Here is a 21,707-nt window from a genome sequence, read left to right on the forward strand (position 1 = left end):
CCTATAATTGCAGGTTGGTATGGTGCTGTGTGATCTCTAGGTAGTTCTTTGAATTTGTTCATAGGATTTAGACAAATAGACTCTGGCTAAAAGTTAAAATATTTCTGTATTGGTGTTTCCCTCTGCCACATGTCGATTTTCTGTATTTCAAGTTGAAATATCTTTTCTGCTTGGGTGTTTACGATTTGGCTCTTTCCGTGTGCTTCTTACTGCATACAAAGTTTAACTGACAATCTTTAAAAAGAAAGCAAGCCCTTTGAAAGGTATCTAAAAACAAAAAAACATTCTGGTTTACACCTCTGGCCTGACGAAAGTTCTATACAACTATCCATCGATTCTTAATACTGCCCACTATCTGAGTGGTGAAAATATGCATTAGTTCAATTTATTGAAGCTCAATAATGGTTGAGAAGATATATTCACCTTCACTTAGAATGACACTGGCTGGGTCTTTAGGTCTATGTTATTGTTTTATTTGAAGAAACCGTTCAACATGGTTTAACAGCTGCTTATTGCCTCATTCAATAATCTGCATTTACAGCTTTGAATGAGGTTGCTGCAAAAGTGCACTTTCTTAAGCAATCAAGTCAGTTTCTAGACTCCAGACTCCATTTCATTTGCTCCTGACATATGAGGTTAGTGTTTGCTCTTAACATCAAATAGGCAACAAGTTGCCATTCAAATAGTGCATTTTGATGAGTCTTTTAAAGAGGCTGTTTCTCAAGGAGGCTGGTGTCAGTATAGACTTTATCTGCAACTTAATTATTCCATTTACCTGTTCTGTCAGATTGGTTTATGTCCAGGGGTGACTGCATTCTCCTTGTGCATTATCCTCATCATCGTCTTCTCTTCATTCAGCTCTTTCTTTTACATATAATAGAGGTAGCGGGGGAAGATGAACAACAAATTTATGAGGGGCTGAAGGTTTTTGTTGTAGGGTGTGGCTCTGCAGATCAGCGGGGGAAGAAAAAGTTGAAATCCACTTCCCCCTAACAGTTGTAATAGGCTTGATGGTTCTTGTTACAAAAATCTGCTGAAGAAATCATTCATCATTTGTTTAAGAGAGCCAATGAGATACAAGGAAGCATGCACAATTAGAAATGGTGGGAATAGAAGGGATGTTCTTCAAAGAGAGATAAATCCTTGCAGCATCTATGGTATAGTGTGTCTTTGTTGCTTCTTCTTCAGTCAAAACATGTTTAAATGGCCCTACTGCTTTATTGAAAAAGTATTTTTTTACTGCCTTTTTCCTCTTCTTCTGCTGGTTTAAGGAAGGTTCCTCAGAGATCTGCACTTTTGGAATCAGTATAATTTTTAATAACAAATGCACTGACGTGGAAGCAGAGAAACAGTAAAAAGAACGTGTCAGCTTACATAATCATGGCAGGACCTGTGGGTTGAAGGGATCATAGTCAGCGGCATCAGTAAGGAAGATGGCATTTGCCTAGACATTCACATCAAACAGGTAGGCAGAAATATTCTCAACAACGATGATGTGGATAAATGGATGATGAAGTAGTTGTCAGAGTAGCTCCTGGTGAAGCCTGGCTAGACTTTGCAGGCTGCGGACATTCTCTTCATTGTTAGCAAAACAACTTGTGGCTTCTTCAGAAGAGTTGTCATTGTTAAAAAGAATTTAGTTGCACAGGCTTTTTATAGAGGTAAATGCCATGTACTTTGGTTTCTGCACTATAAGCATGGTAACAGGTTTGTGGCAGCAAATCAGCAGTTTGTGAGTTACAGACAGCTGATTAAGGTTTATAACCCTACCTAGATATCACTTCTGGCAAAGAAACCTTTACCATTTTTGGCTCTTCTCTCACTAACTTGCAGAGCAATAGAGAAAAAAGTTTTACACATGAGGGTCATGTGCACAAGTCTGGCAGCACTGGAAAAGGCATTTTTCAGATTTCAAGGGTGTTTTTGCCATGGAAAAAAACCCAAACATCTGAAAGGTATGAGAGTCACAGGTTGCTCCAGGCCTAGCCTCTTAGAGACAAGTATATTACCTGCAACAGTTCGTGCATACGGTAATTTCACATGCACCAAGAGATCCTATGGAGTATAATGAAAAAATATTGAGGCCCTCATTACGACTTTGACGGTCTTTTCAAAGACCGCCAAATCCACGGACGCCAGAAGACCGCCATGTGAATGCGCATGCATGCATGGGTGAATTTGTGTATGAATGTTGAAGTGAATGCGTGTATGAATGTTGAAATGAATGCGTGTATGAATGCATGTGAGTAAATGCGTGTATGGATGCTTGAGACTGAATGCGTGTATGCCCATGTTGGTGGATGAATGTATGCGGGTGCTTGTATGCGGAGATGGGGCGCTGTACTAGGAGGTGGGTATGGGTGTCATAGTAAGAGGTGGGTGGAGGGAGGGAGGTGCTGTTCTGGTAGGGGAGGTGGTGGTGCTGTTCTGGTAGGGGAGGTAAGGGGGTATTGGGCTTGCTGTCAATGGTAGCCTTTCTGCCAGGGTTTTCGTGGCGGTGCTCCCAACACAGAAACCCTGGTGGAAAGCAGACTCCTAATACCACCGGCAGTCTTCATTGGACCGCCAGGTCGGAGATGGCCAACCTGCCACAATCATAATGTGGTGGTCTTCACCGCCGGCCTGTCGGCGGTGAGACCGCCACCATGGCCCTCGAGCTCAGAAAAACGCCAGGGTCGTAATGAGGGCCATTGGCGGTAAATCCCGATTACCGCCGTGGTGACGGCCGCCAACATACCACCACGGAGGCAGACATCCGCTTGCCAAATTATGACTCACACACACCAATTCAACAGAATAATGCCACATACACAAAAAAGTGGCGGTACCAACACCAATACTGTTACACCAACAAAACAACGCCCACCACATTATGACCCACGAATCACCACAGTGGAAATTCAATGGTGGTAAACCGTTGGCGGTACACACCGGCACACTCACAATGGACACCCATATACTAAACTACACAACATTGGCAAATACCAAAAACACACACCTGACACTCATACACACACCACACCCACAGCACTATAAAACACAGACCCACATTACCATCAACTCTTTACGAATACAAATTATTGCCACCAGACTGACACCAAGACAACTGTGACAACTAGGCACACACACCACATACACCCATATATCCCTCACGCACCCCACTACACACACACCCAACCACAGTATCCAACACCCACACACTTACACACACACAACACAACATCCATGTCCCCACAAAGGCACCCCCGTTTCACAGATGAGGAATTGCTTTTCATGGTGGAGGAAATAGTCAGGGTAGAGCCACAGCTGTTTGGAGCACAGGTACAGCAAATATCCATTGCCAGGAAGATGGAGCTATGGTGGAGAATCGTGGACAGGGTGAACGCCATGGGACAGCATCCAAGAACAAAGAGCGACATCAGGAAGAGGTGCAATGATCTAAGAAGGAAGGTACGTTCCGGGGCAGCAAGGCACCAGCTTGTCATACAGAGGACTGGCGGTGGACCCCCATCTACTCCCCCACAGCTTACAGCATGGGAGGAGCAAGTCTTGATATTACTGCATCCTGAGGGAGTCACTGGAGTTGCTGGAAGACTGGACACTGGTGAGTCAACATTTACTACTTATCAAACCCCATACCTGCATGCCATTTCACCCCCTCACTCCCATCACTCCACTCCATCCCACACACTGCACCTACACAAATGACTACCCCCCAATGCCAAGCCCTGCATGCTATACCAATCCATCCCTGCATGGACACTCATCAACAAAGCATGCACAGAATGAAGAACCAACAAACACACAATATATCACCATACACAAACAAAGGTGGCAGGGCAACAACAACGACAGAGGGGAAGATACGGATGTACAATATGTCACAGACATGAAGCATAATACATCACTTACATCCCCACAGGTGCCCCAGCCAATGTCAGGACACGATGGGCCAGATCTTTAAAAACATGCAGGAGAACAAGCGGCTGCAGGAGGAACACGATCAGGGAGGACTTGCAGGCTCTCAACACCACCAGGATCTCCATAGCAGGGGTGCTGGCAGACATGGCCAACATCATGAGGGCATCAACAGCACACCTGTAGGCCCCTACCACTAGCCAGTCAATTGACCAGCCCTCCACTTCTGCTGCAGCTAGTGGTCAGGAGGCCCGCCACAGGACCCACAAGCCACCAGCACCCCTCCCCCTGCAGAAGGTGAACCACCCCGCATATGTTTCCTGCGACCCAGGCAGAAGCCAGAGACACTTGCGAAGACCAAGACCACCACCAGGAAATGAGACTCTTCTGATTGCCCCCCTTGTGTCCCGCCCTGTCACCTTGTCCACTTTGAACCGCCTTTGCTCCCCTTCCTATGGCCCCTTGGAAACTGGACCTGTGCTACAAACAGACTGGAACAGTACCCTGGACTTTCCTCTGCCACCAACCCATTCCATTGCACTTTTCAGTCAATTATTTGCTCTACAATAAACACCCTTGAACACAACTTGAGTGACACAGTTTTATGTGTTGAAAATGTGCATTTATGGGAACAGTCACATCTAGTGCAAATGATCTAAACACTGTGATAGCATAAAAATAATGACCTGTAGCTGTCTGCAGTAAACACATCAGAACACATTTGTCATATCACCAACATCTGTAAAATGACAAGCCATAGGTGATAGTAAGTCGAGATGCAAAGGAAGTGAATGCCTTCATGATACAGCCACGCAGAAAACATCAATAGTCAGAGTAATGGTCAGTTCCACTGTCTCACCTGTATGTCATTTGAAGTATTGTCGAATAACTGACGTTCTGTTGTCCTCATCCTCTGCCTCCTCATCCTCACTGTCCTCAGGGTCCACTGCTGCCACAGGGTCACCTCCAGTCCCCTCCTCCTGCAGAAAAGGCACATGTCGTCTGAGGGCCAGGCTGTGCAACATGCAGCATGCCACTACTATCTGGCAGACCTTCTCTGGTGAGTAGCACAGGGATCCACCTGTCAGATGAAGGTCCTCTCGATTATTCTCCTGGTTCGCCCATGTGCATCATTATAAAGGTTCTCAGCCCCTGTCCTGGCATTCCTCACAGGGGTCAGGAGCCACGATAGGTTTGGGTAGCCAGAGTCACCTGCAAGTACTGAGGGGCACAATTTAGCCTTACACAATGCTATGGGGATAACACTTGAAGGCATACACTGACATACAGTGGATGGGGACTCTGGCTCACCTATTAGCCACACCCTGTGCCTCTGTAATTGGGCTATCACATTTGGGATGCTGCTATTCCTCAGAACGAGGGTGTCATGCACCGACCCAGGATACTTGGCAGTAACGTGGGAGATGTACTGGTCCGCCAGGCACACTATTTGCACATTGAGTGAGTGGAAACTCTTCCAATTCCTGAACACCTGTTCATTCTGGCAGGGGGACGACGACAAACGCAATATGTGTACCATCAATAGCCCCAATGATATTGGGAATATGTTCCATTGCATAGAATCCCACTTTCACAGTGGCCAAATCTTCCACCTGGGGGAAAGAAATGTAGCTGCACATGTGTTTCACCAAGGCAGACAATACCCTTGCCAGCACGATTTAGAACATTGGCTGTGGCATTCCTGCTGCCAAGCCCACCGTCACTTGGAAGGAACCAGTTGCCAGGAAATGGAGCACTGATAGAACATGCACAAGAGGGGGGATCCCAGTGGGATGACAGATGGCTGATATCAGGTCAGGCTCTTATTGGGCACACAGCTCTGTGATTATGGCCCTGTCCAGTCTATAGGCGAGTATAATGTGCCTGTCCTCCAGTGTAGCCAAGTCCATAAGGAGTCTGTACACAGGGGTTTGTCTCCTCCTCCTATTCATCCGCAGTGGTAGGTTTCTAAGGGACACAAGAGTGAGTAGGCTGTCACAATTTTAACAATGGAACCACCACCTCAGTGAGCATGCAGCATTAATGTGACGGGATAGTGGGAATGGCAATGTATGTGCAATTTTCATAAATGACGCAGTCATGGAAGATCTGTATGTAGTCCACCACCATGAAATGGCGACCGCCTGTCCTGTATGTAGGGACAGGTGGAAGTGAGTTAACTCCGCCCATGTCGGGCGTCGTGGCGGAAGGCAGTCTTGCACCGCCGTGCATTTCCTCATTGGCTAATACGGAGCTCTATGGAGTACAGTGGCCAATGGGGATCAGCATCGGCAGTGACGGTGTATACCGCCACAGACGTGACTGCCATTTTCTATCTATAACCTCACTTGATTCCCGATTTTCCACAGGACAACACCTACACTGCGTGTGCTGCTGTGAGCTGTGCTTGGAGCCTACCATGGCCCGTGTGACCGGGGAAAGGGCCCCTGCCTTCACTTCGATGGAGTTGGAACGCTTGGTGGATGGGGTCCTGCCCCAGTATGGACAGCTGTATGGGCCTCCAGAACAACAGGTGAGTACACCTTGGGCACGATGCATGTGGGAGGGTTGCATGGAGATGAATGTGCAGGCATTGTGTCATATGTGGGGTAGTATGTCTGGTGGTAGTGTACATGGTGTGCGCCGGGGGATGTGTGTGCCAACGGATTTGGAAACGGGATTTGGGGGCCAAATGTGTGACAGGCTGGATTGTATGTGTAATGCTGTTCTCCTGTCTGTATTACCACTGCAAGTCAGCGCCCATCAAAAGAAGGGACTGTGGTGTGCCATCACCAAGGACATGCGACCCTGGGGGTCTACAGCAGGCGGAGCACCCACTGCAGGAAACAGTGGGAGGACCAGAGACACTGGGCACAGAAGACTGCAGAGGCCCAGCTGGGGATGGCCTCCCAATGAGGAAGGAGTGCCTGTCGGAACCTGACCCCCTCGATGGTCCACATGCTGGTGGTGACCTACCCAGAGCTGGATGGGTGCTTGAGGGCATCACAGCAGCCACAAGGGGGTGAGTACAGTGGGCATTACTACAATAATTGGTAGGTGGCATGGTATCCGGGTGGTGGTTGTGAGTTAGTGGGTGCCCCTTAATGCCAGGACAGACATTGCAGTGTGATCCAGCTCAAGGGTAACAGGTGTATGGCAAATGCAGGTAACCTAGCTCGTTTGCATTCCATGTCAGTCAGGGATTTGTAGGTCCCAGGAGGTGTGCAAATGGCAGTGTTTGGCCCTCATCTTGCTGTGCCATCTAGCCGAATCAATGCCAGTGCAATGCATAGTGCTTAATCCTGACCCATGTGTGTGACAGTGCTGTGTATGCCCACTGTGGTGTTGGTGCTGTAATTGACCCAGTGCTCCCTTTCTCTCCCTCCCCTCCCTTTCTCCTTCTGTCATCTTGTCCATGTGTACAATAGCATTATCTGGCAGAGGAGCGGGCACCGGCGACAGAGGGAGCTGCATCCCACAGGACCCAGGAGGCAGAGTCCACCGACGCCAAGGGAACTAGTGGGACAGAGAGCGAGGGGAGCACCACGGCAGAGACAGGAGGTGACAACACTGACTCAGATACCACCTCCGATAGAAGCTCCCTGGTGGTGGCGGACACCTCTGACTACCCCAGCTGCAGGTACAGCCGCCACACCCCGTACCAGCACCACCCTCCCAGTAGCCCCTCAGCGAGTGTCCGTGCCCGCTCACCCAGGAGGGTGGGCATCTCCTTTGCCCCAGGAACCTCAGGGCCTGCCCCAGTGAGCCATGCTGCCCTGAGTGAGGAGGCTATTGACCTCCTGAGATCCATCTCTGTAGGACAGTCAACCATTGTGAATGCCATCCAGGGGCTGGCATCCCAGATTCAGCAATGCAATGCATTCCTGTAGGGCATCCACAGTGGATTGGCAGCCCAACAGAGATCGATTCAGGCTCTGGCCTCTTCTCTGATGGCAACCATTGTCCCTGTTCCTACCATCCCCCCACCAACTACCACTTCCCAGTCTCAGTCTCCTCAACCCCAACCCATCCCATGCACACATACAGACGAGCATGCACACAAGACATCACACAAGAGTGACACAGTCAAACATAGGCACCACACTTCAGACCACAAGCACTCACACAAACAACAGACAGTCCACATCCACTGCCTCCACTGTCTCCCCCTCCTCCTCTTCGTCGTCCTCCTCCCTCACAGTCACGTAAACACTCACACCTGCATGCACTGCTTCAACAGCCACCACCAGCATCACCACACCAAGTAGCACACACACCTCACTAGCAGGCACCTCCACAACATCCATCCATGGGTCCCCTGTGTCCTCTCCCACCCTGTCTGTCACCCCTTCCTAAAGGACACAAATGCAGACACTCAGACACCCAACAGCAATCAAACCTCACATCAGCACACTGCCCATGCACTTGCACCCAAGTCCAGCATACATTCTCGCCCAACAACCACTCTCTCAACCTCCACTCCCCTCCCTCCTCCGTCATCCCACCGCACCATCCCTAAGAAGCTTTTCCTTGCCCAACTTAGCCTCTTCCTCCCCTCTCCCCCCACCCCACCCGTAAGAGTAGGGTCCCAATGACCCAGCCCAGCACCTCTGCCAAACAGTCCACGGGGACAGTGGAGGAACCTCCTAGTCATAGAGGCAAGACAGTGAAGGATCCCACTCCACCACCAATGTCAGAAAAGGTTCCCACTCAACCACCAATGTCAGAAAAGGTTCCTACCCAACTACCAATGACAGAAGAGGTTCCCACTCAACCACCAATGAAAGGCAAGAAGCCCTCACCTTCAGCTGGGTCACAGCAGCCCTCACCTCGAGCAGAGGATTCTCAGGAGACACCTCCGCCAGCAGAGACAATGCAGCTCTCACCTCCAGCAGAGGGCATGTAAGCCACCCTCCAGGGACTGTTCTACATGGAGCCCCCTCCAAATACAGTGGGCAAGTTCCCCACCTCAGAGACTGTGACCTTGCACTGCGCAGCATTGGGAAATGGGCATGGAGCCCCTCCAGAAACAGTGGGCAAGTTTCCCCACCCCAGAGACTGAGACATTGCACTCCCCAGCATTGGGAAATGGGCATGGAGCCACCTCCAGGAGCAGTGGGCAAGTTCCAGACTTCAGCTGAGGTGCCCCCCACCCCTATTCCCCCTGAGGTGCCTGTCCACTTCCGAGATGTTGCCCCTGCACAGCTTTGTGCGGAGTTCGTCAGGATCAAGTTGGGGCTTGGACTGTGCTCTGTGGTCATGTGGGCCTTATGTACTTTGGACTGGGCATTGGCCCCTTCTGGACAATTGTTCATGTATCTTTGTTCTAAAATTGGTTCATATGGTTGGTGTTGCCTTGCTATTACAATGTCAGTACTGCTGAACTGTAGCCCTTGTATTATTACACCATGCGCCATTGGTTTACGTCTGCAGCTGGTTGTGTGTATGGTGTGTGTTTGTCCGGTGTGTGTCGTGCGTGTCACTCTCCTTTTCCTCCCTCCCTTGTGTGCCAGGCCGCTGTACTCACTATTGTCGTCTTCGTTGGCATTGGTGTTCCAGGTGGAGCATGGCGTAGAAAAGCATTGGGAAGACTTGCAGTTCCGGTTCAATGGCGGCATTTGTCTTCTCTGTATCTCTGTTGGTGAGTCTTTGGTCTTCTGTGATGTGTGTCTGCCAGGCTTTTGATGGCGTTTGTACCACCCCGGAAATCGTGGCGGTTTGCACTGTCATAATATGGTGGGCGGTACCTTGTCTTCTGCCTGGCTGTTGATGGCTACCAGTGTGGTCAGTGGTGTTAACGCCCTGGCGGATGGGTGGTACATTGGCTGACTATGGAGTTATCACAGCCATGGTCATAATTTGGCAGTAATTACCGCCAGCCTGTTGGCGGTATTACTGCCACTTTAACAGTCACTGCCAATGTCATAATGACCACCTTAATGTCTTATTTGAGTACAGAAGTTTATTCAGAGCAGAACTATATAGGATTTCCCTTTCATTAGACATGCATAAAAATTTGAGCTATAGAAACATTTAGGGAAAGGGAGCACAGAGCCTCTGTGCCTGATTGGCTAAGGTTGGGCCTTAAGAGAAACTGGATAGGTTGCATTAAGTGCAATATTAAGCTCTTTACACTTATTATTTAAATGCATAATAAATGTTATCTGACATTTACTACCACGTATTACAGATATGATGAAAAGGACTAATTGAAGCTATTAGTCTTCATGAATGCAAGTTAATTAGTGACAATGTTGTTACTATGTTATCAAACTCTGCAAGAGATTAAAAAAAAATCTAATCTAATTGTTGAGAAACCGGGAATCGAGGCGTAATAGTGCTCAAGGGGCATCCAATAATGTGTTGACAATGGACGCTTTCTGAGCAAAGACGAACTCGGAAAATCCCAAGTCACATCTACAGTGGACGCTGAAGAACCTTAAGGAAGAATCAACAGAGGAGGTGACATTTTTACTATTTATCAAGGCATGGCGCAATTACATGTTGGAACATTAAGCTATTGTACATTTTAATGATGTTTTAAGCAAGATTAGTATTTTACAGGAGTTTGGTAATTTATGGTATATCTCTTGATTCAAATGAATTTAAAGGCTAGCTATGGATTTAAAATTGAAACTAAAATCACTGCCTGGGGGAAGACTGTTTATGGAATGAACAAGTACAACTTATACACTATTGCTACATGTGGAATAAAACATTTATTGGGCACATACCAGGTGCTGGATTCTCTTCCTTTCCAGCTCTGGTGTAAATTCTGTGCTCAGTTGCAGGAGGCTCTGCTTCTGGATCAAAAGGGCTCTGCAGGGGGACATTCAAGAGAAGAATGTTGAGTTGTCTAAGAAGGATGCAAGATTAGCACATGTAACGGCAGTAACCACTCAATTTAAGGACCTTCCTTTCATGCTGCTGAGAATTCGGTGAGCATTGTCTTACCACATAGGTCAGTTGCTTTATCATTTCTCTGATTTGTTTTGTAGTTTTTGTTAGTCAGAAATATTTATAGCTACAATGTTTATTTCAGGTAGCACAGATTCCATTGGTTTATTTAATTGCCAATCACATATATGTACATTTACTTCTACATCCTAAAATCTTATTTTTTATCACTCCCCTATTAAATGCTATTAATCTTCTAGCATCCCTTTTCACCAAGACAAGCACTTAATGGGAAACATAATTTTAAATTGGCTGTAACCCACAGACCCAAAACACTGTTCAGCAGATTAAGTTGACAACTGCCACTCCTCAAAAGCAGCAGTCTCCAATTACTTCAGTTTCTATATTTAAGTGCCTTTGGAGAAATGTATTGAATCCCAGGGCAGTTTAAAGGGAGAAAACTACTTTTGAAAAGTCACAGAGGCCATGATATATTTTAATTGAAGCATGTTTTGGCACTGCAATAACAGAGTATATACTAATCCTTTCAGTTACCATGCTACAGATATCTCACCATTTTACTAACGGTTGTATGATCATATCACTTGGCTCCTTTTTATATTATAAGAGAATAAGGCAATAGCAAAACAGATCTGTAGTAAATACCACAATGACCCATGGTTTGTTTGTTTAACACGCTGTTTAATCGACCCACTCGAGCGGTGCCGTCTCCCTCGCTAACCGCTCATCCTTCTTCAAAAAACTACGTTCCTTTTAACTCGCACGAGTGCGTTCGGGAACCGACTAAACGCTCGCGCTCCCATAACCCGCTCGTGCTCACAGTAATATAACACATCCCCCTCCGTCATCACACATTTTTTTTTTTTACTTTTTTTTTCTTTAACAAGGATACGACAATAATAACCATATACTATAAAAAAATGATAAACTGTTCAAGTTAAGCGAAAAGCATAAAAATTAATCGATAACTCGACACAAGCTAAGAGAAATAAATTTCCAGGAAAATTTCCATTACTATTTCTTCATTCATCATTTTTTTTTTTTAAAGGTAATTAGATTTCATTTTATTTTCTTACATCATCTCTCACATAGTCATTCAGATAAGCAGGTGGTCTTTTCACTCTACTACCACTTCTGAATTCTATCTTATCTCCTTCTTTCTCCATACCCGTTTGTCCCTCCAAAACCTCTACCGCATTCTCATGCAAAGTGTCAGCACCCGGTCTCTCCACACCTCCCTCAGATAGCATAAACCCATAATCATTCAGATAAGCAGGTGGTCTTCTCACTCTACTACCACTTCTGAATTCTATCTTATCTCCTTCTTTCTCCACTCCCGTTTGTCCCTCCAAAACCTCTACCCCATTCTCATGCAAAGTGTCAGCACCCGGTCTCTCCACACCTCCCTCAGATAGCATAAACCCACTGCATTCTTCAGTAATTTTTAGGTTTCCTGCACTTCCACCGCCCTTCTCACCCAAGGCCACCCTCCTTTTGTTCCATTTAGTGTCATTGGCCAAAACCACATAAAATTCCCTACATGTTTAACTTCAAAAGGGCCGCGAAACTTTGTCCAACCTGCCCCCACACGTCCATCCTTGACTTTCACCCAATTGCCAACTTGTATATCGGAATAACCGCCTGTCCGTGGCATCTCCACTTGATTTCTTAGTTTTATCCGATCACCCTCCAACCAACCAGGCACTAACTTTGATCTGGCCTTACGCCCTCTCATGAACTCAAATGGCGTATTTCCTTATCTCTCATCTGCGTGGTACGATGAGCCCAGATCGCCTCCTGCACAACAGAACCAACATTTTGGTTTCCCTGCAGAGCCAACTGAATTGTACCCTTGACCATACTATTCATACGCTCCACAATACCATTGGCTTGAGGATTGTCAAGTGCAGTACACCTATGAGTGATACCATGGGTTAACAGAAACTCCTTCATCTCCAGGGAGGTCAACTGTGTACCATTGTTGGTAATGAGTGTGTGGGGACAACCTTCCCTTTGAAACAGGACCTTTAATACAGAAATAGTACTTTTTGTCGACACTTCCCTCATAAATTCAACCTCCATCCACTTAGAAGACACGTCCACCAGGACTAAAGCAAATTTTTTATCGTGACCCACTCCAGGCAGTGGTCCAATAAAGTCCATACAAACAGTGTGCCAAGCTTCACCTGGATCTTCAATATGCCCCATCCAAGATTGTTTTCCCAGCTTCAGCCTTTTTTCACTCTCCTTACACTGAACACACTCTTCCACCCATTGAGCAGTTTGCAAATCGACCCCCGGCCACCAAAAGTTTTCCTTAACTCTTCTCTGAGTCAATGTTTGTCCCAAATGCCCTTCATGTGCCAAATGTATGATTTTTCTTCGCAACTTTTCCGGAGGTACAAATCTGTCACCCCTCATTATTACACCTCTGTCCCCCAACGACAACTCATCCAAAAACCTTGATGTAGGGCCTTACCGACACTGCCACAGCACTCTCTCTCCTTCCTCCCTCAACAATCATTTTACTCACGTACTGTAGTACTGAGTCATCCCTCAAACCTTGCAACCACTCTTCTTTAGAGAAAGCCGCCACACCATGTTGCACCACGTCTTCCACCAAAGCCACTGCTCCTTCTTCTCCCGTCAATAGTTGTGCCTCCCTGTCAACCAACTTCCAATCCACAGCCATCCGTGAGAGAGCATCAGCCTGTATGTTCCTCCATCCCTGTATGTATTCCACATTGTATACATACTCCTGCAAGTGAGCTGCCAACCTGGCTAACCTTGCAGAACCCTTACCGGCACCACCTGCTAATAACACCTTGACTAAAGGTTTGTGGTCAGTTCTCAACTTGAAAGAAATGCCCCACAAAAATGTTCTAAAATACTCTACAGCCCATGCAGCTGCTAACGCCTCCCGCTCAATCACCGAGTAATTCCTCTCACTCTCAGTGAGAGAGCGTGAAGCAAAAGCTACCGTCCTCTCTGCACCGTGGTGAACTTGAGACAGGACAGCACCTATACCAGACACACTAGCATCCACCGTCAGTATAGTGGGAGAAGAAGTTTCAAAGGGTACTAAAATCTTTGCAGCACACACCTCTTGCTTTATATTATCAAAACACTCTTGCTGCACTTCTGACCACACAAAATTACAACCTTTGTGCAACAACATTCTCAACCCCTCTGTTTTATCAGCAAAATTCTGAACAAATTTAGAGTAGTATCCAACGAGACCCATAAAGGACCTCAACTCATCTTTGTTCTTTGGTGATGGAGCAAGTTTGATGGCCTCCAACAAATCTTTTTTTGGTTTAGCTCCTTCGCGAGAAATGGTATGTCCTAAATATTCAATCTCTTTAGTCAAGAAAATGCACTTCTCTTTTCTTAGTGTTAGTCCCACCTCCAAAAGTTTCTTTAAAACTTACCTCAAAATTTGATTATGGTCATCGTCGCCAAATTAATGTAGTAAATACCACAATGATCCCTGGTTTGTTTGTTTAACACGCTGTTTAATCGACCCACTCGAGCGGTGCCGTCTCCCTCGTTAACCGCTCCTCCTTCTTCAAAAAACTACATTCCTTTTAACTTGCACGAGCGTGTTCATGAACCGACTAAACTTGCGCTCCCATAACCAGCTCGTGCTCACAGTAATATAACAAGATCATACCCAATCATGTTAGTAAATGAACATCATGAAGAACAATATCCACATAATTGCCTGTCAACAAACATATAGCTTAAAACAAACTTAACAGAATATCCATCTCATGTCCACGAAGTCTAGGTCTCCACTTCTATTCTGTCTCTCTACCTCTTTATGAAATCCTTATATCAAACTCAGGACTCTCTTTCCAAAACAGATCCAACAATACTCTCCTAACTGTTAGTTCACCTCAGTACACTACAGTAAAGGGATCATGATTATGACCAGTGCACCCCTTTTCAAACCATTTCGATTTCACTTGACTGTAGTAAGGTGTAAACTGGGATTCCATCTGTAGTAGCCCCTGTTACCTGAAATACTTCATTGATCTCATTTGGATGCTTCAAGTCATTCCTCTAGAGAAGGGAGCACTGAGGTGAGACTCATTTGCTTGTGATAAGCTAAATCTCAATGTTGCCTTGTACTCTTATCCACAATCAGGATAGATTACCTTAAGGATAGTTCTGGTTCTCATGGTGCTTGTGTTCCCTTCTTCACAACTGGTTGGACTTTGTATCTGATAACAGCAGTACTGGAGAAAAAAGCTCCTAAAAAGGTGGTTGCTGTAAAACGAAGTTTAAATTGCTCAGTCTGCAAGCATGCCTCTTCGTTTGTGAGCTCTGCCACTGTATAAGTGCTAGAATAAAAACAACATGCTTAGTCTTTCCTAAATATTAGATTGTCACAAAGCATGTACTGACTGAATTGATGGCTGGATGGATGTAGGGAAAAACAAAGAGCAGGTACTCAGCCCTGCAATGACCACAAAGGTAATTTATCTCCACTCTTCTGTCCACATTGCCCTCCTTCACATATGATTTGGAAAATGCATATGCCAGCTTAAGCACATTGGAGGAGGGGTGGGGTGGAGAGAGGAAAGCAGAATTTGCCTAACCAGAATACAAGTTGGTCTGGGGAGCCCAACATGAATCGTAATACAGATATACAATTGGAAAGCTGCTACTACTTTCCATGAGTGAAATGCGTATAATGACCGAGAAGTTTGAACTTCTCTGTTGGCATGAGAATTAGAAAAGGTAGAGAATATTCATTAGCTGCTTCGTGGCCTGGAGAAAGTCAGAGATAAGCAACAAATACATGTCTCAGAAAGTCTTAAGGTTTTTTTAGTTATGAAATCAAAGGTCTATTGAGACATCCAGGAAATTAAATCACTTTAGCCAAAACAGCAAGTCTAAGCTGAAAAACCAAGAGGGTAAGTTATTTTTTTCTAATACATTTTATTGCCTCCTAATACAGCAACCCTCATTGAAAAGAATCCAGTAATTCTTTCAAAACCATTTGTAAATTCAGAACAGAAAATGTGTGGGTAACTCACGCCTCACAGCAATTAATATGGTACACGATAACCGTGACCACAGCACTTCCCGGTAAAGAGGCTCAATAAGTCAAGCTCAAACCTCATATTTTCCTATGCTTCTGAGGCATCCCCATCCTCGTTCATAGGTGCTTCCAATCCCCTGCAGACATCTAACCCTACCATCCATTTTTTAAGATTTTGAGCGTCAGACACTCTCCAGTTCTCAGCAATGCCCTACTTCAACACATCTAAGCTGAGGTTGATGACAGCCTGTGCACATCTTTTGGTATCGAGATCTATAAGTGTATTCAACAGGGCCATCTGAGGAGTGGGGACCACCAGCCACTCAAATACCACCAGAGGAGGGATAGTTTTATATAGCATGTAGGACCCTAGTTAATGCTACTATTTTGACCAGGGATACTTTCCCAAATATGAGGGGTAAAGGTCTCCAATTCAGAAGATCCCTTCTTAGTGTGTCTGACATTGAGGCCGTGTTGCCTACCAACCCCTGTTACTCCATATTAGCAATGAACATCCCCAGAAACCGAAAGCCACCCAATGCCACTAGTGCATGGAACAGACTCCGATAGCCAATTCCCAACGTTACAAGTCCTTCGCAATGGAAACACATATTTGAGTCTACCTTAAGTCTTGATGAAACCCTGTATTCAGGATCTGCTGAGATTGCTGCCATGATTAGCTTGAAAGACTTAGATATATAGGATAAGTTCGCCCGCATTTATAGATTTGCAGTCCTCACACCCTGGGGCCACAGAAAAACCTTGTGTCTCATCCAAATGTAACAAGTCAACCAGAGGTTCTACTGTCAAGGCAAATAGAAGTGTGATAATGGACATCCATTCCAGGTACCTTTGCCAACAAAAAAAGGATCTGAATATACATGCAAAAATGCATTTGACCCCATATACAGGAGGTGGATGTTCACAATGAACGTCAGGCCCGCATTCACAATGGTGAGTATGGTGAATAAATACTTCAATTTTAGATTATGAAAGGCTTTCTCAAAAATAGCATTGTAAAGACCTGTATTTTGTAGTGATTGGGCTGGTCTGCTAAAAAAGCCACATTGGAGTCAGTGGATGAGAGAGTAGCCCACCCTTAACAGATGGTTTGCTAGAACCTTAGAAAACATTGTCCTGAAAGTTGATGAAGGAAATCAGTTGTTATGAGTTTAATCTGTTAACTGGACTTTGAAATGGCACTAATGACTACATCACTAAGATATGGCTAGATATTAAACAATGGTTTGCAAGGATTCATTTATGTGATACACTTGATTATTTTATAGTACGTGGCACTTCTCTCCCCATGTATCTGATCTGGTAAGTGATGGATCATTACTCTAAAAAATGGAATACATTCATGTATCTGGTGTAAATATACAGATATGGACCAAGTAAATTACCCACATATAATCTGGTTCACTGGTGATAGTAGAGGGAAATGTGTCCCTGGGCAATGTCAGTTCCAGTCCCTATCCATAATTGGATGGTTAGTCAGTTGGGCATTTGCAAAATGACCAAGTCCATGTCATGGAAAATTGAATTCAAGAGAGGCATGAGTCATATATGTCCATAGCAGTTAAAGTCTAGTCCCCCTTAAAGAACCATTCATAGTGAAAATTCTGCCCAGATGGTCATGCCACTGTAGGGAGACCTAAAAGGAGAAGAGTGCACCTAGTGAAATGGTGGAGGATTTGGGTGTACTATATGAAATGCGTGTGGAGCCTTACCGTGCAGTACGCTCACAAATACCGTCTGGGTCCAGTCAGGCTTATTACTTAACCTTAAGCTCAACCCTAGTAACCTGTGGCTGCGAGCCGCAAGGCTTGGCAAGGCACAACACACTAAAGAAAGAAGACACCACTTCATAAAAATAATATTTTATTTTCATGAATTTTTAGAGTCCATGGTGAACAAAATCTACCAGAGGGTTCAGGAGTTACTGAGTTTAGAAGATATTATCACTTTTAAGTTCAACCGCAAACAAGCAGTCATCCACAACTTTTGTAAACTTTGAAACAGTTAGTTTGGGTACTCTGACCCGGGTTGGGTGACCAATTCCAGCAGGACAGAGGTTTACGGAGCCAGAGCGGACACTTTGAACAATTACTTGACCACCAGAGCGTTTTAAGGCAAGATCCAAACTTTACAGAATGACTGCCATAAACATCAATGGAGTTTCCCTGATGCTGAGGGAAGTGAGCAAAAGATGCTGAAAGGATGCTTCGGTCGTGGTGCGGCCAATGGGGGCATCCTTGTGGTTGCTCCTCTGTCCATGGGTGAACTGGGGCGAACCTGGCCACAGAGGTCAGGATCCCTCGAAGTCCTCTACGTTGCAGCAGCAGGCCAGCCAATGCTGGGTTACTGGGCTATCTGCACCGCGGTTGGGGTAAAATCCTTAGGTGGGGGCTAGTGTCCCTTGCATGCGACGAATCCGGACTTGGATAGCACTCCTGTGTCAGGCAGACTCGGGTGCAACTTCTGGCTATCTTGGATTTATCCTCTTGAGTGGCTGGCAACTTGCAGCAGCAAAACTTCTGCGGTGGCTGCCAATTTGTCGGTTTGGGCTTCTTCAGTTCGTGTCCCTAGAGCTGGTTCCACAAGATTAGCCAATTGATCCTTGGAGTCACTGCTGTAGGCTGGGGCGGGCAATCAACTTTTTCACGTGTCAAGAGCCGCAGGCATAGTTCAAATTTTGCCAGCCCAAAATGCATAAGGTGCAGTAATTCTGATGGTGCAGCCTCTCTTTGTGAGGGTTCAAGGGCAGTAGGGCAGTCCTCCTTTGGTCCTCTCTCCGATTACACTGTGATCTGAGTGTCAGGGGAGCCATTTTTGTCAGAGGAAAGTGCCCTGAAGAGCCATGCAGTCACTAGACAATATGCAACTGGGTCCCCTCCTTCCTACTGATGATGATTGTGTGATGTGTGGCATCTGGCTATCCTAGAGTGCCATATTCTTGCCGATTCAAGATGGCACGACCCTTCCTTGGTTATCAGGAGCTTGGTAGTCCACCCTAGCGGTGTGGCTACCAGAAGGCTACACGCCCCAGGGTAAACCCGTTTTGTGGCAAGCTTTCCTTCGTTGGCCCTGTCTCCACTATGTCTGCAGGAACAAAAGGCATTCTGCTCAGGGGTATTGGTGCTACCTCCCTTACCAAGGCAGCTTGCCCATTGAAGCTCCCTTTTTGGGCTAACACTCTGAGTGGCCATATTAGGAGAGGCAGTGACACCTCCCTCTGCTGCCTTTGCTCCTGGGCCAAGGAGGTGTTCACGCATCTCCCCAAGCTGTCAGAAAGCTGTCTGTGTGCCAGGGCCTTTGTAAGGCAGCTGGGCTAACTGTGGTACAGAGTGGCAACTTTCTAAAAGTTGCCAAACTTTAATTGCGGTATTGAATTTGACGTGGGCTTCAGGTTGGGTTTAATGCAATGATTAATTTGACACCTTACATGTCTCAGTTATGTAGTCCCATTCAGAAGTTAGCTGAATTGGGGTGCCAACCAGCAACCCTGTGCTAGGCAATGGGGCTACTAACTTTATCCACAGCAGAATTACAATTTGGCAGTGTTGTGGTTAAGATATATTAAAAATATACGTGATACTTAGCAAAACACAGCTCCCTGCCATAGGGATCAATAGGCCTTCCTTTGGGGAGACACATATATTGTAAAGGGATAGGTTGGCTTTGTCATTGGTGTGAATGACAAAGTCGAACTTGCAGTGTAAACACTGTCCTTCCACTCTGTAGTGGCAAACTGTGAGGCATTTTGTACTTTGTCACACCACACACAGGGTGGGACAAAAAGTGCTGAAGCCCTGAGTGGACACTGCCTTACATGCCCTAGGTACCATAAAGTAGGGGAAGGGTCTTCAAACTGGTGGGCGGCCTCAAGTGATCCTAGGGGTGGCATCAGGCTCTGACCAAAAGAAGCATTATGCTGATAAGAGGGCTTTGTTTTAAACGGGGAAAAATGCGCGGCAGTAAACCTCTCTATAATGGGCCATCACTAACATGTTTTGTCATTTATATCCTAGCTGTGAGTATGTTTTAAAAGGGAAGGATCTTCAAATATTCTTCAAACCCCCACCCCCATTTCTAGTAATAACGCTGTGGATACTTTTAAACGTTAGTAAGGCCTGCCTGACCAGAATCGTATGTTTGGCAAACATGTTTTTGATTGCAATTTTGAAAAGCTAACAGAACTTAACTGCAATGTTTAAATAAGCCTTGACATATTTAAACATTGCCAACATAACAGAATAATTGTAAAAAAATCTGAGGAAGGCCTCAATGATTTTATTTTCTACTGGGGGGCGTGGCATTTAAACGTTTGAAGACCACTTTACAAGGGACATATAAGTAAGTCAGTCCTTGCCAATTGGGTGTATCCATTTCAACATGCAATTTGTAGAGGGTCAGAACACTGGCAGTGAGGTCTGGTTAACAGGCCTCAAAGCACCAGCAGCATCAGTCCAGAAATGTGGGAGTGAACATGCAAAAGAGGCATTTCCTTACCAAGGGAGGCTCATAGAAATTCACTATGTGCCACTATGTTGAAACAATACCCATCCGAGAACTTGCTGTTGGAGTCCATAAGTTGTCTCCTGCAGCAACAGTATGTCTAGACCATATCGCTTGGCAGTACTGAGTATAGCCTTTCTGTGAATCATCAACTTTAAATCATTAATATTCCAGGTAGTAACCTTGACCCACGCTAGGACCTTCCCATTCAACCCTTAAAATATGATTCACTGTGAGAATAAAAGATCCCCAGCTGCAAGTAAGTGCACACACTGTAACAAGGAATGCATGTGCAAAAAAAAAAAGACATTCCAAAATAACTTTGCACATTTCCCCCATAAATACCTTCCCCGTACCATTTTACAATCCCAAGTAGGAATATCACACTCAAGTAAGATGGCTAGTGACCAATACCAGCTCTACCAGGTTTCTTCAATAATGCCCACTCAACATAGCAACAAAAGTAGGGAAAAAGGGGTTGCTGCCGTAGGGGAAAAAAGAAATGTATTCTATTTCGATTTCTTAATGGTCAATCTCCCCAATTTGTGCTTAAGTAACAATCACTGAACATCTCTGGAAGGTTATACACCCACACCGTCACCACACTCCGCAAAGCAAGTGTAGCTTAATCCTGAGATACTGTTATGCCATTAATTGTGTTTGACCAATGACTTTGTGTTTCACCACTACGCATATTATTGTTCAATGTTCATCAGTAGCACATTACATGTTGTATTCAGTTTAGCTGCCTATTGGCTTTAACATGGCATTAGAAATTACATTCTGTATGTAGGTCAGATGCCTATTGGCTTTAACGTGGCATTAGACATTACATTTTGTATTCAGTTTAGCTGCCTATTGGCTTTAATGCAGAGTTCGACATTGCAGTTGAGACATTGCAGATGAGACATTGCAGATGAGCTGTGTTTTTCCACATGGTTGACCAAGCTGTGTTTTTCGTATTGAATTCACACCAAACCCTAGCTGATAAGAGAGCGTATATTTTGTGTTTACATCTCTATCCAGTTTGGGAACGAGTGAGATTTGGAGACTTGGTCACTCTCCAAACTCTTGTTCGGTTCCCACACTAAGCCAGCATTTTTGCTCTAAACTGTGTCCCTGGGCAGCAGCAAGGGGACATTTTCCAGGACTTCAGTCAGGAGCGGACATCAGCTGCCTGACCTCCCATTTGGGTGGAAAATCTCTTTCTCGCAGTTGAACAGGAGTCATCAACTTGCTGGCATGAGAAAGATGACAAGCAGTGATAGGCCCTACTGTGATGAAATTTTGACTTTTATTC

At 45.6% G+C, this 21,707-nt stretch overlaps 1 protein-coding gene across 4 annotated transcripts in view; it reads right to left on the reverse strand.

Moving 5' to 3' along the window:
- Window positions 1-21,707, reverse strand: part of PPM1M (protein phosphatase, Mg2+/Mn2+ dependent 1M) — a 271,057-nt gene that overhangs the window by 88,675 nt on the left and 160,675 nt on the right. For all 4 annotated transcript variants that reach the window (XM_069206604.1, XM_069206603.1, XM_069206602.1 and 1 more), the window contains one exon: window positions 10,653-10,737. In XM_069206604.1, coding sequence (XP_069062705.1) covers window positions 10,653-10,737 — 85 coding nt within the window. The remainder of the gene's footprint in view (window positions 1-10,652; window positions 10,738-21,707) is intronic.

Source organism: Pleurodeles waltl, chromosome 9, assembly GCF_031143425.1.
Source record: "Pleurodeles waltl isolate 20211129_DDA chromosome 9, aPleWal1.hap1.20221129, whole genome shotgun sequence".
Classification (NCBI taxonomy): Eukaryota; Metazoa; Chordata; class Amphibia; order Caudata; family Salamandridae; genus Pleurodeles; species Pleurodeles waltl.